General features: G+C 32.4%; 1 protein-coding gene across 2 annotated transcripts; it reads right to left on the bottom strand.

The window, feature by feature from the left end:
- Window positions 1-5,787: 5,787 nt before the first annotated feature.
- LOC123201005 (plant intracellular Ras-group-related LRR protein 6) lies at window positions 5,788-9,322 on the bottom strand. 2 transcript variants are annotated; one of them, XM_044616446.1, is made up of 4 exons: window positions 9,192-9,322; window positions 8,907-9,098; window positions 7,944-8,113; window positions 5,788-6,686 (listed from the first exon to the last, which is right to left on the bottom strand). In XM_044616446.1, exons 2-4 carry the CDS (start codon window positions 9,096-9,098, stop codon window positions 5,999-6,001), a joined length of 1,050 nt encoding a protein of 349 aa, XP_044472381.1. In that variant the 5' UTR covers window positions 9,192-9,322; the 3' UTR covers window positions 5,788-5,998. The 2 variants fall into 2 exon arrangements, with proteins under 2 accessions (XP_044472381.1, XP_044472380.1); XM_044616445.1 differs by lacking the exon at window positions 9,192-9,322 and having other exon boundaries at window positions 8,907-9,177.
- Between the last annotated feature and the right edge of the window lie 8,657 nt (window positions 9,323-17,979).

The following is a 17,979-nucleotide window of genomic DNA, read 5'->3' as shown; positions in this document are numbered from 1 at the left end:
GGAGGCAGTTTTGGTCACTGAGTTTATCTCACGTTTTGACTGCCTTATCTATGGAATTATGAGTGCTATTATATCTTGTTGGAAAGATCTTTGAATTATCTTTTCAGTGATATATAGCGTGTATGAATTGGGGATCATGTGAATTGTTAAATATTGCATGAAACACAAGGACTGCTTTGTCAAATAAACAGGGGAGGCAGTTTTTGCCACTGAAGTTATCTGCTGTTTTGACTGCCTGATTGAATGAATTAGGAGTGCTATTATAGCTTGTTAGAAAGCTATTTGAATCCTCTTTTCAAAGATATATAGCTTGTATGAATTAGGAACCGTTTGGACTGTGAAATTGTATGAAAAAGAAGGCTGCCCTGTCAAATGAACAGGGCTGTGAACAGTATTTCACAGTTTGGAAAGGAAAAAGAAAGAAAAGAAAGGAAAGGAAAAGAAAAGAAAAGAAAGGAAAGGAAAGGAAAGGAAAGGAAAGGAAAAAAAAGAAAGAAGAGAAAAAGAAAAGAAATAAAAGTAAGAAAAGGTTGGGACTCAAGATTCAAGGATCGCCCCAAGAGTAATGTCTGGTGAGTTATGAATAAATTTAAATGGAAGTGAAATTAGTAAGATATAAGACTCGCATGCATGCTATAAACTATGAGGGGGCACTTTACACTACACCGCCCGTAGTAGGGCACATCCGCAGTAGGACACGTCCGTAGTAGGACATAGACCCCTAGTAGGGTCCGCTCGCAGTAGAGTATGCTCGCAGCAGAGCTCAATTCAGATTCAGAAACAGTGTAGTGAAAGAAAAAGAGCTTGAGCTTAGAAAAGTGTCAAATCCCTATAGTTAGCTTCCAGAAAGTATTAAATAGACACCAGATGGGACAAAGTATGACCCAAATAGTAAAGAGTGAACTAAATTACCCTCTCAATCTCTTATAGAGGTTAGGATGTGAGGTTGAGTCCCAAAAGTGAGTTAGAACAGGAAAAAAGGATAGTTTACTTAATTTTTCCCCTTACTGAGTGTTCTTATCACTCACTCCCTTTTCTTTCCTGATTACAGGTACAGGTGATCGAGGTAGTTGCGAGGCAGGGTCAGGTCAGCGTAGGTAGATCCGGGTGGAACAAGTTATCTCTGGTTTATATTATATGTATACAGTGGCATGTTCTTATCGACTTTTGACTTTTTGACATTATGGTACAGTTACATATGATTACTCCCTGTTTTCAGATACTTTCAGATGAGTCTTCATATGAGTATATACATCTTTTGTTCGCTTCCAGATTTTTAGTTTTCTTGGAATACTTTCTAAACACTTTTAATGATGCGTTTATTTTAAAGTATTTTTAAAAAAGGAAAAAAAAATAGACGCTACGAATATTAATTCGTAACATTTCTCCTTCGGTGGGTAGTACTTCTAGGGAGGGATGTTACATGAAAGTTCCTTAGGGTCTCAAACTAGTCAAAGACGGTGTTATTTGCAAGTTGAATAAATCTCTCTATGGTTTGGAACAAGCTTTGTGACAATGGTTTGGGAAGTTTTCCTAGGCTTTTCACATTTATGGTATTTCTTAAATTTTTTTTGATAATTTACTATTGTTTATGAATAATGGAGACGAACAACTCCTTGTACTTGTATATGTTGATGATATAATTATCGTAGAAAACAATCTAACTTGTTATAAAGCTTTGCAAAGTTACCTTTAAACTTGCTTTAATATCAAGGACTTAGGACTATTACATTATTTTCTTGGTCTTGAGATACAATGAAATCATGATGGATATCAACTAGCAAAAATATCAAATGACATGGTTAAGAAGGCTGGAATTAGAAGTTTTAAATTTATTTCCTCACCTGTCCTTCAACAACACTAACTAGCTATAGATATATAGAGAACATCTACATGATGCCACCATGTATCATTGATTAGTTGATTGACTGACTTATCTTACATTGACCAGGCCAAACATCACTTATAGTGTGCACCTACTCAGTCAATTTCTTTAGACACCATGAGAACTACACATGGAAATGGCAATAAGGGTTGTTTATATTGGAACACACTTGATAGAGGCATCTTTTACTCCAAGCAAAATGAGCTTTAACATCAAGCTTACTGTGATGTTGATTATAGTGCTTACCCTATTAGCCAAAGATCTATCATCAGATTTATTATCTTCTTTGGTCAATCCCTTATTACCTAGCGATCAAAGAAATAACCCATTATATCCCTTTATCCGTTGAAGCTAAATATCGGGCAATGGTAAAAATAACTAAAGAAATAGTTTGGTTGGTGAATTTCTTCAAGGACATGGCTATGACTACTCCAACACTAGTCATTTTTTTTTTGTGATAATAAAGTTGCAATGCATATTGCTTCTAATTCTTCGTTTGAACTTATAAAACACATTGAAGTCAATTGTCATTATGTTTGCATTCAACACCAAGCTAAACTCCTTCAGTTTAGATTTGTTTCATCTCATCAACAGTTAATAGATGTGTTCACGTTGGATTGTCTAAATAAAGGTTCATGCAAGCTTTGATGTGTCATCATCACACCAAAGCTTGAGAGAGGTTGTTACAAATCTTCACGTTCCATTATAAGCATTGATCACATTTCATTACAAGCATTAATCATATTCCCTTTACAAATTTCCTAAGATCAAGGAAAACAGCTAAGCTGATACACTTATATGGTTAAGAACCTTATTCTAAGGGATAGTACAATTTGTAATTACAATTATAGTTAATTTCCTTGTATTATCACGACTACAATTTTGTATATATTCACTGTACATATTCATTGAATATATGAATGAGTTTTCATCTATTATCAATTTTATAATTATGATCTTATCCACTATTATCTTATTTGAGAACTTATGAGTCAAACACAATAAGAGATTATTTGCTATGAGTTATAAGGTTTGGGTTTAATGCATAAAGAGTGAAAGCCTTATGTTTTCCACGAACATGGTGAATTTAGATTATTGAAAATGTGTCTTAATATTTGAAAATAAATATGACAATTGTTAGACCTAATTGAGAGAAATCAAAAGTTTAAAGGCCAAGGGAAATACCAAAAAGTTAAAGGTGTGGAATGAAATAGTGTGAATTAAGGTTATGAGATTTCTCAAATAAATTGAAATTTATATCATTACCCTAGACCTAACTATTTATACAAGAAAAGTGGAGAGAAGAAATTTCTCTCAGTTTTCCTCTACATACACACACTCTCATTCAATCTAATTCCATGGGCTAGCACCTGTGAGACTTTTTGACGCCTTCACATGATTCGTGGTGTCATGGTGCCCTTGTGATGAATTTCTGTATGGTGGAGCCCCTAAATGTATGTATAGATCTCTTTTTGCGTAAAATTATATGTATAATGACCTTTTGATTGGTAAGTTTTTATATTCTAATGCTTTTTTTGTCTTTATTGAGATCAAATGCTTTTAATGTCATCGTGAAGATCACCATCCATCACCTCTTCTTTCATAAAGCATTTTGACTCTTATTTGCATATTAAAAAAAAAAAAAACCTTAGGAAGAATATTTGCAGATTTATTAGGAAAGAAAACATTATGCAATAATATAATTTAGGAGCAAATGAGAATTAATATTGAATGCGTGATTTCACCTACATATATGTGTCAACTATCATAAGATGCAAATAGTGCATGACTTATTGGATTTTATAATAAAATGAAACAACAAGATGATAAATTACTCAAAGCTATAAAGTCATACTATGCCAACTTGCATGATACAATCTGAAAGATATGATAAATCCTCACACCCTTTTGCAGCAAAATATTTATGAAGTTCTTGAAGTCTTTGCATTCCAAGAATAAAAGGTAATTGTTATACGGTAATCTCCAACCCGTAAGAGTTCTACTTAAAGTACATTTCTAAATAAGTTCAGATACCTCAATAAATGACTAATGACTAGCGATAAAATAATTCTTATCTGATACTCTATGGAAAAAAAAAAGTCTTTTTGAATCAAGATAATGATTGCAATTTACTAAAGGAGGAAAATATCCAAAATCTATTACAAATATTATCAAATCACATAATAAATAGAAAGATATATTTACCCTCTTAATAGGGTTATCTTTGATGCATGTAATATTCTTTGTTTTTTTTTTTTTTTTTTTTGAATTGAAATAGGAGCATATTCATTAGTATTAAGAAAAATACTAATCCAATCAATTTGAATATAATTTCCTTCCAGTAGTCCTATAAAAAAGAAGGGCAGAGAGTTCAGACTATGCACTGAACCATAATTGCAATTCTTTTGTAATACAATACATACAAATTCATAGTTATACTATAAATATAAACATTTTGACCTTCAAGTTAAGTCATGTTAAAAATCTCATGTTCTATCTCCTTATTTTTATCTTTGTCTAATCTTCATTACACAGGAATAGACATACATAATAAGATTTTTTTCATATCATAATTATTGTTTCCTTAGTCTATGTTATACAAGACTCGAAAATAATATACACTGGTTAGTGATGAGAAATCAGATTAACATCTATGAACTCACATTGTGTAAACAAAGATCAATCTTTAGTACTCACACAAGCCTAACCTCACAAACAAAGCTTTTTTGAAGGTTTCTCACTATGTGTGTTATTGTGTCTTGTGACCTCTATTTTCACTTTAGTACTCCATAACCACACTTTCAAAACACGCAATTAATCTCTGTATATAATTTTTCAAAACCTTCATTAAGACACTCTCCTTTGTAATTATTGCAAACATGAAAACCCGATGAAAATCACTCTCTATTTGTCTCTCAAAATTTTCCCATTCTTTTTATACTTTATTTATACAACATAAAAAAAGAGAGAATCTTTTGAACTTTCTGGCTTTCCAACCATTTTCCACCACACTTTCTACTAAAAAGAAATAGTAATTTCGAGGCCAAAGGACTATTTCCGACCCAAGGTATGCTTTTTTTCCAAATTCTCCCCGTTAACTTCGAAAATCTAATTTACCTACCTATAAGCTGTTAAAAAAAATTGTTTCAAGGGTAAAATCATTATTTTATTTGTAATATTAAAAATAAACTTAAATTTTATTTTATTTTTTCCTCCAAACCCTAAATACTAACAATTTCCCCCCAACCCAAGTTTTCAAAAATAATATTTTCCCCCTAGGGTTTCCAAACTTTTGGATTAAATTTTTCGGCAACAATCGAGGATCTCCAGGTGACGTCTCTTCCTCCCCGGAGTCCCCTCTTTCGAACCGTGCGATGTCTTACCCTCCTAGGCATCGTCGTCGACGAAGACGACGTGTCTTCATTGAGATGAAGATGATGCGTCTTAGTCAAGACAAAGACAATTCATCTTCGTCTCGATGAAGAAGTGTCGTCTTCGTCGATGATGATGCCACACAACGTTGGGAGATGTCCGACTGGAAGGAGGGGCCATCGAAGAGGGAGAGTAGGTGCTTGGAGATCGTCGGTCATCGTCGAAAAAAGGGGATCTAAAAGTTTGGAAACCCTAGGGGGAAAATGCAGTTTTTGAAAACTTTGGGTGGGGGGAATTGTTAGTTTTTAGGGTTTGGAGGAGAAAATGATATGACTAACGGACTCAGTTAATTTTAACGACCCATGGGTGGGTAAATGAGATTTTCAAAGTTAACGGGGGTGCATTTGGAAAAAAAAGCATACCTTGGGTGCGAAATAGTCCTTTGACCTAATTTCAATTACATTTCTCTCAAAAACATTATAAAGAGAGAATCATTACTAGGAAAACGCAAAATTAAATTACATTCTATCTAGAAATTAAACAGATGGACTTATATTTATTTTTAAAAAATTACATTTGGGTGCAATGTGGTACATAAAACGTTCTTCACGATGAGCAATCTTTTACAAACTAGATGCAAAAACCTGTATCATACATGTACTTAGCTATACACATATGCAGAAAAGGATGTAAAACCAACACAAATGAAGCAAACTTACACAAATAAATATGTATAACAAGTCACCTCGTAAAATAATTGCGAGGAGAGAAGAGACGGCGAGGTGAAAACATTGCCATGTAGCGTGGTGAAGCAAGGCCATCAATGGAGCGATATTCAGGCATAATAAAACCCTCATTCTCCTCACGGTTGGAGAAATTATTACTTCTCATGTGACCATTGAAGGTTCCATATTTCACCAATTTCCCAACCCATGATTTCTTCTTAGATGGGCTTTTGTGTTCTGCATTCATCTTCGCACTCAAGTACTCTTTAACTGCGTGTAAACTTTGCTCAACCACCTCCATTGGAGGCGAAACAAGAGGGTTCCCTTCTACACAAAGCTTTTGGAGCTTCTTTAGGCATCCGATGGAATCAGGCAACGCTGTAATCTTGTTATAACTAACGTCTAATTCAACAAGCGACAGGAGGAGACCAACCGAATAAGGCAGGCTGTCAAGGTACTGGAAATTTTGGCTGACGTTAAGAATTTCAAGATTGATTAAATTCTCTAGGTCTTGGGGAAGGGACCTGAGGCAGTTAAGACGTGCATCTAATATGCGTAGAGATGTCAAATGACTGATGGATTGGGGAAGGAAAACCAATTTATTCGAGTTTATTGAGAGCTTTTTGAGGTTCAACAGCTCAAATCCAATGCTTTCTGGTAGCACCCGCAGCTTATTGAAGTTGGCATTCAATTCTTCCAGTGACCTGCACAATGGCAGAAAATTTTGAATCATATTAATTTATAATAAAACTATGTATACATATTTTTGAACACATAGTTAAGTATACACATACTATGTATTTTCGTGTAAATAGGTGAGTTCAAATAAAAGAAAGTGAAACTACAGAACAAAAATTATTCAAGTACCTAAATTATCATAAGTGTGTATGATAATTGTGTTACTATGATCCTCTTTTTGTAAAGAATTTCAATGTCTTAAGGTATGCTAGCTGTTTTATATAATAAAAATTAATTTACTTTTCATGCTAATAATTTTCTTTATCACAAGCTTGCTCAACCAGCGACTGTATGTGATTCCTCATTAGTAATTTAACAAGGGGAAAAATTTTATAGCTAACATTGAGTTAGACCACATAATCATATTCATATAGCTATATTTATAAATGATAATAATTTTCAATGTTAATAAATAATATTGTAACAAAAAATGCAGAGAATTAGAATAGGATTAGAACTAGGATTAAAAATATTTTACCATAGGGCGTTTCTGATAATTAACCAGTTAAAGACAACTTTTAAATTCTAAAAATTATCATTGCTACATTTAGAATTCTTTTACAAAAAAGGGTTTTTCATAATCAGCTGGTTGCACAATAACATTTTAAATTAATTTATCAAAAACTTTTGATATTTTAAATTATGCAGTGAGTGATTATAGAAGAAACTACAAGAATCCTAATTCAGCCTTGTCCAAGTTGGACAAGTGATCATTGCTTAACTTCTGCCTTAATTTGTTTAACGCCGTGCCAAATCCAGTTGGCCAAATATATAAACTTTTTTCGATAAATTGATTTGACCGCCGTTCATTATTCTAGTCTTGCAGCAAGCTTGAAGAAAATTTCATTAGACTTTTGAACTTTGGAAAAATTGTCCCTCCTTGCCGTCCATTGATGTTCCACTATGGACGAAGGTCTCAATTATCAGGCCTACCGCTTTTATACAAGGGTCACTATCTGTTGATCCAATATATAATAAATAAAGTTATAACGCATTGAGTAATCATATACAAAATTCCTTCATACGGCATTGAATGTTGAAAAAATTAAATTAATACCTACTTTTTTTAAGACTTATCCTATGGCAATAACTTCTAGCTTAACAATGTATTAAGCTTGAACTATGTATGCCCTAAGTTCATGGTTATTCTTTTTGTACTTAATTAATTCTTAAAAATTATGAGTATCATGCAGAAGGATTTGGTGGATCAGAAGAGAGCAAACCTGCAATTATCAATAGATTTAGGGAGAGATTCAAGAAGATTGCCAGAAACATTTAGAACCTTGAGCTTGGACAGACAGCCAATGGAGTTGGGTAGGGATTTTAACTGATTTGAGTGCACGTCAAACACCACCACATTTAGCAACCTTGCCGTTAACGACTCCGGAATTTTCTGTCAAGTTTAAACAATAGCAATTATCGTACCTTTTTTGTGGTGAAAATAAAATTTTAAAAATAAAGTTCTTTTTTGATCTTTTACATAAGATAAAAGATTAACATCTTTATTAATTTTACAATAAAATCTTTAACTACCAATGAAACAAAGTCATATGTAGCAGGATTTTTTAGACTTTCCGTCAATTTTGAAATTCATGGTTTTAGAACGAAAATATACGTTTCATTTTGAAGGCCTTGATCAAAATCTTGTGAACACAAGATCCTACCGCAAAAGAATTTCATACCACTAAACTTTCAATTTGTCTTTTTTTTCTTCTTTTGTTAAATTTTTGCATCAAAAGAATATCAAAAGATAATTTTTACGGAAAGCATTTAAAATAATATTATTTACAGAAGTTTTTACCAACGTATACTTTCAAGTACATTCTTCTAAAATACTAATTATCGGTTAGCTAATAGAAAAGACGCCAATTAATTAATCAGATTCACTTGCTCCGTATGTTTGTGTTGCCTGCGTTTGTGAGAAGAAAAAAATTGAAAATTCTCTTCATTTTGTTAATTATTTAGATAAACTACCGAAGAAAAACAAGTTTTTTTCTTTTAAACTAGAAATTATAGCATCGCAGAAAAAACAAATAGATCGAATGGATTTCTAAATATCTCTAGTACCAGAAAGAGAGTCAGGTATTTGACCAACTATATTCAAGTCTATCATTTTTCCCAAAAAAATAGAGAAAAGAAAATTGCAAAGCTATAACTTTTGTTAGTATATGGATATAGATGAATACCTGAAGATTGTTATTGGCGAGGTCTAGTTTGCAAATAGTAGCCAAATTGAAAGAAGGGTTAGGGAGAGAATCCAAAGACAATCCACTCAAGTCAATAATCTCAAGTCTTTCTTCTTCAATAGACTTTCTTCTCTCTGTAGTTGTTTTCCTGGCTTCCACTCTCATTTGGAGATGTTGCTGTTCGTACATCATCTTTACAAAGAAAACCAAAGAGAGAATCAGAGAAGGGAAAGAAAGAATAAATACATAAATAATAATAAATGAATACGAGGCAGAGGCTGGTACGGATGAAGGACATAAAACATATGCATGACGTTTGTTAGAAGGTAGAACAAGGCCGTATAGTGAGGGTTTTGCGTGGCCATTTTCACAAATTGATGAAGTCAACTTCTCCTTCTCTTACGCTACTTACTTACACAAAGGCTAACCGCGAATCTCGGACCATTAATTAATTTTCTTTTCAGACTAAATCCAATTGGGTTTGTCTTATTTATACTTAAAAAAAGATGGGTTTCGACAGATGTACAATAAATTAAGTTGGCATCTATGTGAGATATTCTTTTCAAATTTCGAATTAAGAAGTATTTGGCTATCATAATTTTCAATCTAACGCTTAATCATTTACCACTGCTGATGCATAAAGATAGGAAAGGGTATTTCTTGAATTTCTCATTGTGATCAAATTTAGTTGTAGACTAATTATTTGGTGTTAATCATATGTCACCGATACTTTAAAATTTAATGAGAATGTCTATATATATACAAATCTTAAATTTATTTCTAACTTTAAAATCTTACATTTTCATCCTCACATACTTAAAACTCACCATTCGGGCACTATTCAATGATAAAAAATCGATGAATTTGTTTTGTTTTTTGACCAAAAGAAAGTTAGTAAATCTTTTTATTTCATGTTTAATCGTTTATAGTGAAGAGATTTAAACAAAATTTGGTGTAGATTAGATTGATCTCAAAGGACAAGCTAGTTGTTTATTTTTGCTGTTAGTTTATAGTTTTTATATCCCTCTTGAGGCCTCTCTTTGGATCTCCTTAGATAGTAACTGAAGAGGTGATTATCTTGGTCCTGGGCTTGACCCTTTGGATCTTGCTGCCCTCCTTTTTTTATAGGGCATGCTTAGCTTGTTTTGTCCCTACTTGGGACGTTTTGTTGTTTTATTTATTCTTTACTTATCAAAAAAAAAAAAAAAAAGGTGTAGATTTAGGGTGTTTTAGAGCTCAGTTTTGCTGCTTTAGATTTATTAATAAATTGGATCCTTGTGCAACTTGGATGGAATTTGTTAATAGATTTGTGTTACAATAGGTGTAGAATGTCTTTGTCATGTATGGTTCTCCTTTGTATCTAGCTTTTCCATGCGTATCTCTTGAACCATATTTTGACTTTTGTTGTAGATAGGTTTTCAAGAAAGGAGTTTAATTTCGTTCAAGTGTTTGTAGCTTTTGACTTTGTTGTCCGCCCTTAACTCAGTGAGCATGTCCTATGGTAAAGCTTGCTTTGTATCTTTTCTTCTTTATTTTAATACAATTCACTAAAAAAACAAATAGATGTAGAATCGATTAGTGATGGAATCATGTTTGAAAAGTGATAAATTTAAGGTGATTTGATCATAACATGTGATTCACAGTTATCATACAAGTCACAAGTGATGGTTAGGGTTAAAGACGAGGGCTTTTTTATATTTTGCAATCACGTGTAACCCTTATTGTAGAGTTTTTTTTTTTTTTTTTGGTTATTTTTAAGCATGTGGGGGGATTAGGGTATTTGATATAAAACAAGTATGTGTGATTCATGTGGTAGGGGCTTTTTAATAATTTTAAATACACAGGGGTGAAGGGGTTCGCAATCCACCATACATGGAAAAGGTTTTTTTGGTTATTTTCCACCACTCATGTTTTATTTGAAATGTGTAGCACTCATGTGGAGGCTTTTTTATATTTTTCAATTTTATAGGTTTTTTTATATTTTTCATTTAGGGTAATTGATATTCTATTTTAGAGTTTTTTAGCATGTAGTTTTCAAAATTTTGGTCTGCTTTTTCAAATAAACCATGCATTATGAAAATTAACCTATTTTTATTTATTTTCTTCTAGAATCTTGGTTGGAAACATAAAAGAAAGAGGGAGCAACCATTTGGTGATCTTAGATTTACTCTGGAGCACCACTTTAAGATGTAAGTGATAACATGTGGCCATTGAGACACCATGGCCAACATTAGATCAACCTTGATGGATTGGTAAAAGGAATTTTTTAGGACAACATGTTCTAGATATTTTGTTCATTTATAGGATAGTCAATTTTGTACACTCCTTCATTCTATGAGAGGTGGTGAAGGTGAACTCCGATGAGGAGTTTTAGATTAGGATTAATGGGTTTATGTCCAATTTTGCCTACCGAAGTTTGCCCTCTTGATGGGCTTATGATTTAGTAGGTGATCTGATATACATCAAGATCTTCTATCCACTGTAGCCATATGATCGGAAGGACATATTTCATCAGCAAGACATCAATGACATATGTTGAAATATTGCATATCTCCAAGAATAAGGCATTAAGGGACAAAGACTCCAATGTAGTGAACTTACTGCTACTTTATTTCTTCACTTTAGTTTATTAAGGGTCAATAATAGAAAGGTAATCCCTAAAGATTAAGGTCCTTTAGTTAATAGATCATGTGGATGGATTAATTCAATGCATATCCATGGGGTACGAGTATGGCAAATGATGGACATATTGATTTGTGACTACATCGACTAGTTATACACAAAGTCTAACTCCATTAAGAAGCCCTTAATGCGATAGTATATAATTATGAGGTTACCCTAGCTTTCCAAGTAAGTTGTCATTTAATCATGCCAATTATTATTTCTTGAATAATAAATAATATGGTAATAATTTGTGAATAACACCTTTACTTTCAACACAATCATACATATTGTGGTGATGAACTAGAGACATCCTAGGATGAGATGATATCAGAGTTATTTTTTACGGAGACATGGTAAACAAATCTTAAATATTAGTTGTTATTAATTTTATATATATATACATAATTTATTTAATTTTTAGATCTATTTTTATTTGAAAATGAAATGATAACAAGGAACAAGGTAATGTTAATTTCCTACTAGGAGTATCTTCAGCTGAAAAGACTGTAGGTTGATATTATGATATTGCTGAATACACGAGCATATCGAATGCCTAGTCTTTGTCCTTGACATCCTTACCTAAGCTTGCAACATCCATTTCCCTTGATGTTGCAACCCTAAACATTGCACTCGTAGTTGTTGAGCCCTCAATAATAGAGACAACAACCATTAAGCCCTTTATCGTTGATTACACTATAGGCGAGCCCCTTACCATAATTGAGTCACCTACTATTGAGCCTCCATCACATGAAGCTATCTGAATTTATGTGAATACAACCATAACTTGGTGCAAAAGTCTTATATTAGAGTGATTCAAGCAACTTTAGACTCATATGACTCATATAGAGGCCTATCTCTCTGAGAGAGATACCCAGATGAAGTAAAATAAACAAAAACAATTTCCTTTATGAAAATTGCTTATACAATATTGGTGGGTCTTAATAAATTATCATAGATCTTGTTACAAGATCTCTGAGTGATAAGAGATCATCATGTAAGGATGTCTTATATTTACATCTCCTCTGACAGGTGAGGTAAGTACAATATTTTTTGTTATTATAAAGTTTCCATGTGAATTAAATACATTGATTAATTGTTCATTTGTTGTTGTTGCAGGATTTCATAGTTGATATCCCTTTGTAGGGCATTACCAAGGTTAGTTATAACACCTACATGCATATTCAAGGGTAAAATAGTCTTCTCCTATATAAATTTGACTTTCATTGACCATGACTTAGGATTGGATTGAAATTAAACAATAATTAATTAATTTTAGCCTATATTTGACCTACATTTGACCATGTATGATTGTACATGGCTTTCCACATCAACAAGAAGGATAAAAGTCATGTAGGCAAATTTTAAATGAAATGCACAACCATACATAAGGATGTACGCTTGTGTATATCATTATAGAATCCATCTTTAAATAAGGCACATTGGTGCATTTTTAGGGGTTATATCCCATGGATTTCATGTGCATCCTTATTTGTTGAAAGAATACATTAGAAAGAAGAAGTTTTACTATATGTTTTCTGACAAGTGTGGTTTTTTGATGAAGATTGACAAATAAAAATTGTAGGGAGAAGGAGGTTGATCAACAATGAATCTTTAAACACTTTGGTGATCAAGTAAGTGGGAAATTTTTTACGATTCTTTAGATATGAAATGTGATATGCATGTTTTCAAAGAATTATGTCTTGATGTTTATTAATAGATGGAAGATTATGGTGACTGGAATATATGGATGAACATCTTAGTATGTTTATATGTTTAAACATGTATATATTGTGAGAATTTTTATTGGAGATCGGAGAAGGATAACCAACAAATACTTAGTGGTTTGATTTTGTACATTATATGATGAGTGTTGTGCCATTTTGAGTGTCTGTTATGATGGATATGTTTGAAGATGTAATTGATAGTGATTAGAAACATGATCTAGGGTTTAGCTGTGAGATGATTCTAATAAGTGGTATGTTATAGATATTAGAGACTTACTTTTTGCATTTAAGGCATTAGAAACTTGTTAGGATAGATGGAAATTCATTGTAGATTGGCTAGAACTAAGTTTTAACATGAAAATAACATAGATTAAGTTTTTTGGATGCCATGTATGACTGTAATAAGTTGATGCACGACCATGACATACTTGGAATTTGTGTTTCCATATGCTATGCATATGATTGTTTACACTCTTACATGGTCTATAATATTTTTTGCTAGCGAATGATGAATAGATGTATAAAGGTCATGTAAGCTCGTTCATACCCTTCAAAAGGACACAGTGTATGCCCATGCATCAAGTTACACGACCATACAAAAACCAAAATTACTAAATTATTGTTGGATTTTGTGTATGATTGTGAATGAGAAGTGTAGTTGTACATTAAGAAGAATGTATTGTTAGTGTAGTGTCTTAAAGCCAATTGCATATGTTATAATTTGTAATTATTTTATTCATTATAAATAAAAATTCAATTTATTGATCATTCATATTATATATGTTTACTTTATTTGTGTACAATCAATATGTCATTAGATTGATAGAACCATGACAAGGCAATTAGACAACTAATTGTGAAAACCTTATGTATACATTAAGTGACCATTCTAAAAACGTCCATATTCACATTACATTTGACCAAAGGCATAAGTAATGATGATAAGATTACTATAGTGGTGAATAACTCTATCGAAAGGTTGCAATAGTTCTTACATGTCAAAGCTATTTGTTGACAACTTAGTGCAATATATAGGTGCATGTTCTAGATGTGTTCACCTGAGAAACCAAATATGAGGATTTCTATATGGATGGTTACTCTAGTGTCTATAGAATACATTCTCTAAATGGTGCATCTGATTCTTCAATTTGAGGTCATTAAACCGTCTCATACAAGGATCAATATAGTTTGATGCCACCTAACATGCCATTATAGAAAATGATAACCATAAAGGTGGTGATTGACCATACCAAAATTTGTATGAAGGCTATAATGAATCAATAAAGAATTCTTTACTCTAAAGCACAAGAGAAGATATTTTTTATAAGTATACTAATATACATTGACAACCACTCAAATTTATGCCCATAGTGGAATCGAATCAAAATCTAATCTTAATTGTTCAATCGTTAATGGATATCGATTTATATCAAGGAATTTTTGAGATAGACACTATATTTTTTGTGTTAACCTTGAGAGATATTAATTGACAAAGAGATAATATTGTATGTAACTATAGAGTTGATAAGGCTTAGAGTTGTTTGTCAACACTCTATTGATCAAGTAGCCATAATGTCTTGCTAGAGGCCAATCTTAGCATGTGTTTAGATTCGACCCAAATATGAATATTATCAGCTTAATGAAGAGTTATGGGTCACATACAATAGGGTTTGATCAGACTTCAAAGACATGTTCAGATTTCAGATTAAGGCTTTGGAGGACTCGAGTTTTGTTTGAACTTAAACACATAAGAAATCATGTTTTGAATCAAACTCTTGTTTAAATTAAATATGAGAATCGTGTTTTAATTTAAATTGTGATAACCACTGAAAGTCTAAAGCAATTGCAATATCCATTGGATTAGAATTTATCCTAATTAGACAATGTTGAAATTGTATATGGGTTTGACTAAAACTCTAGCTCCCAAAATTTGTATTTCACATGGATTGTAATTATTCGGTGCATAGGTTTTTTTATATAAAGGCTAGTGTGTTTTTTAGTTTTAGTTACACATATTTTTATGCACTCAAATACCCATCATCTATACTATGAATTCCCAATAGTTTTTCCAACCTACAGAGCCTTCTTTTATTCGTGTTTTGTGTGGATACTGAGGTTTCTCCCTTCCATGGGTTGGAATGCAATTTTCTTGTCACATAAAGACAAGAAGAGTTGTCCAATGTAGTTATATGGTTCTTGAACTTTCTTTGAATTTGCTATATATCTTTCATGAATCTTTCTTCCTAAAACAAGATTTGCCCAATGATTTTTAGGTTTTTGAAAATTTTTCTTTCATCTTCTACTACCTTTGCCAGTTTTTAGAGCCCTAAAAACTTAACATGTACGCCCGTACACATGACCATGTATGCCCCATACATCCATAGAATAAACAAGTGCACCTGTGAGCTTGTGTTGGTGCATGCAAGGCTAATGTATGACTATACACTTGAAATTTTAAACCATACATAAATGAATTAAAAGGTCAAAATGTTAAGTATGAATGAAGTTGAGCTATGAATCCTAGAAACATGGGTTATGTAATGGAACACTATAGCCATAGTGTTATGCCCTAAAGTCTAATTTATAAAAGGATAAAGTGTTAGACTAAGTAAGGTGAAAACTATTCCTAACTCATAGTTAGGTAGCTCGAGATTGCACGCATGCATAGCATGACCATACCTTAGCTAATTGACCATGGGATCAATTTATTCATGAGTTGGTATGAGTCATTAGGGTCATTACGAGGGGACACTTGCAAGATATAGTATGACCCAACCATCTGCAGTAGGGCACTACTCGTAGTAAAGCATAATGGTTTGCAGTAAGACTTGACCACCTACAATAGGGTGTTATGGGTCGCAATAGACTTAAGTCATAAGATATAGTCTAACAATTGGTGTAAGGAGTAGATTGCATGGTAAGCATATTCATATTTAGGTGATAATTACCTTTTGAAACCTATGGAAATCAACCTATTCTTGAGAAAATATTTAACATTCTAATCCAAACAGTCTATTATAATTGCTTTCAAAACATTAATAGTTCATCAATATGCTTAAATAAGCTTCAAATAAAAAGAATTGTAAATATGATAGTATATAATAACTTGTTTATCACCTTACATTGAGCAATTTTGAACAATTTAAACATAAATCTAGAAAGATCTACTTACCTCAATCTTAAAGCAAGACTAACTTGTTTATCACCTTATATTGAGCTTCCTATAAACTATCTTGTAAACCTTTCTTATTGCTAAAAATGAGAGTTAGAGTTGAATGAACTTGTCAAATAAAAATTAATTCTCTCACTAATTCTTTAATGTAAAAGTAAATTGAAAACCCTCGCTTCATAACTCCATTATTAAACATGGGAGTTTTAACATTCAACTTTAAAATAAACATTACTAAACACCTTTGTTATCTAATTTTTAGCTCTTTCTTAGTGAAGAAATACCTCAAATTCTTGTGATAATTGTAAATATTGCATTTTAGCCTATATAAGTAATTATAGGTGATAGTGGGTCAGGTTGGGTTATGGTTAATAATCCAAGTATGGCTTATTGGGCCCATGTGTTAGGCCACATCGAGGCTTGCCACTTAATAGGCCTTCGTGTTGGGCCAGCCTAACAAAAACTCAAAGCCTAAGGCACAACCTAGGGCCCCTAAGGTCGCACTCCCATGGGCCCTTTATGGGTCAACCTACTAATCATAAATTTTTAATCTTTTATAATATTTAATTAAATTTTAATTTAAAATTTAATTAATTTTTTTCATTTCTTAATATTTTAGTGGGTCATTTCGGGATGACTTGGGGCACAACTTACTTTTTTTCATGCTAAGTCAATGTGAGCCATTCCAAATTATGTGGGTTTAGGTTCTAGACTAGTCTGCCCCCTTTATCATTTTGACAAGTAATGCCTCTAAATCTTTAAGGAAAAGGCCACAACAATTAACTCAAGATCATGTGTGGAGTATTTAATCTCATATTCCTTCAATTGTCATGACGCATATGCAATCACCTTGCCTCTCAACATCATTATTTCTCTAATACCACTATATGAAACATCTGTATAGACATCATACTCCATACCATCCTAAGGTACTACTAACATCAGAGTTGTTGTCAATCTCTTCTTTAGTTCTTTTAAACTTTCTTCATATGAACTATGTCTCTTTCCTCATGAGAGTTGTGAGTGGTCTTGCTAAATTGGCAAAACCATCTACAAACCTCTTGTAGTGTCAAGCTAACACCGAAAATTCTTACCTCTTTAATATTCTTCAGTCTTTTCTAATCTAGTATTGCCTCCATCTTATTAGGATCCATATATATACCCTTTATAGTCACTAAATGTCCTAAAAAGGAAACTCTATCTAACTAGAACTCACACTTTAATAACTTCGTATATAACTACCTTTCTCTTAAACAAATCTCCGATGTTCCTCATGTTTCACCTTGGTCTTGAAATTCACTGAGATATCATCAATAAACAAAAAGATAAACCTATTTAGTTATCTTGGAACATCCTATTCATAAGAATCATAAACACAATAAGATTATTTGTAAGTCTGAAGGACATCATTACAAACTTATAGTACTTATATTTGGTTCAAAAAGTTGTGTTAGGTATATCCTTTTCTGCCACCCTAACTTGGTGATAACTTGACTATTGATCTATCTTCAAAAAC

Source organism: Mangifera indica, chromosome 17, assembly GCF_011075055.1.
Source record: "Mangifera indica cultivar Alphonso chromosome 17, CATAS_Mindica_2.1, whole genome shotgun sequence".
NCBI classification, from domain to species: domain Eukaryota; kingdom Viridiplantae; phylum Streptophyta; class Magnoliopsida; order Sapindales; family Anacardiaceae; genus Mangifera; species Mangifera indica.
The sequence above is the reverse complement of the archived record's forward strand: the minus strand, read 5'-3'. Positions and strand labels throughout refer to the sequence as shown.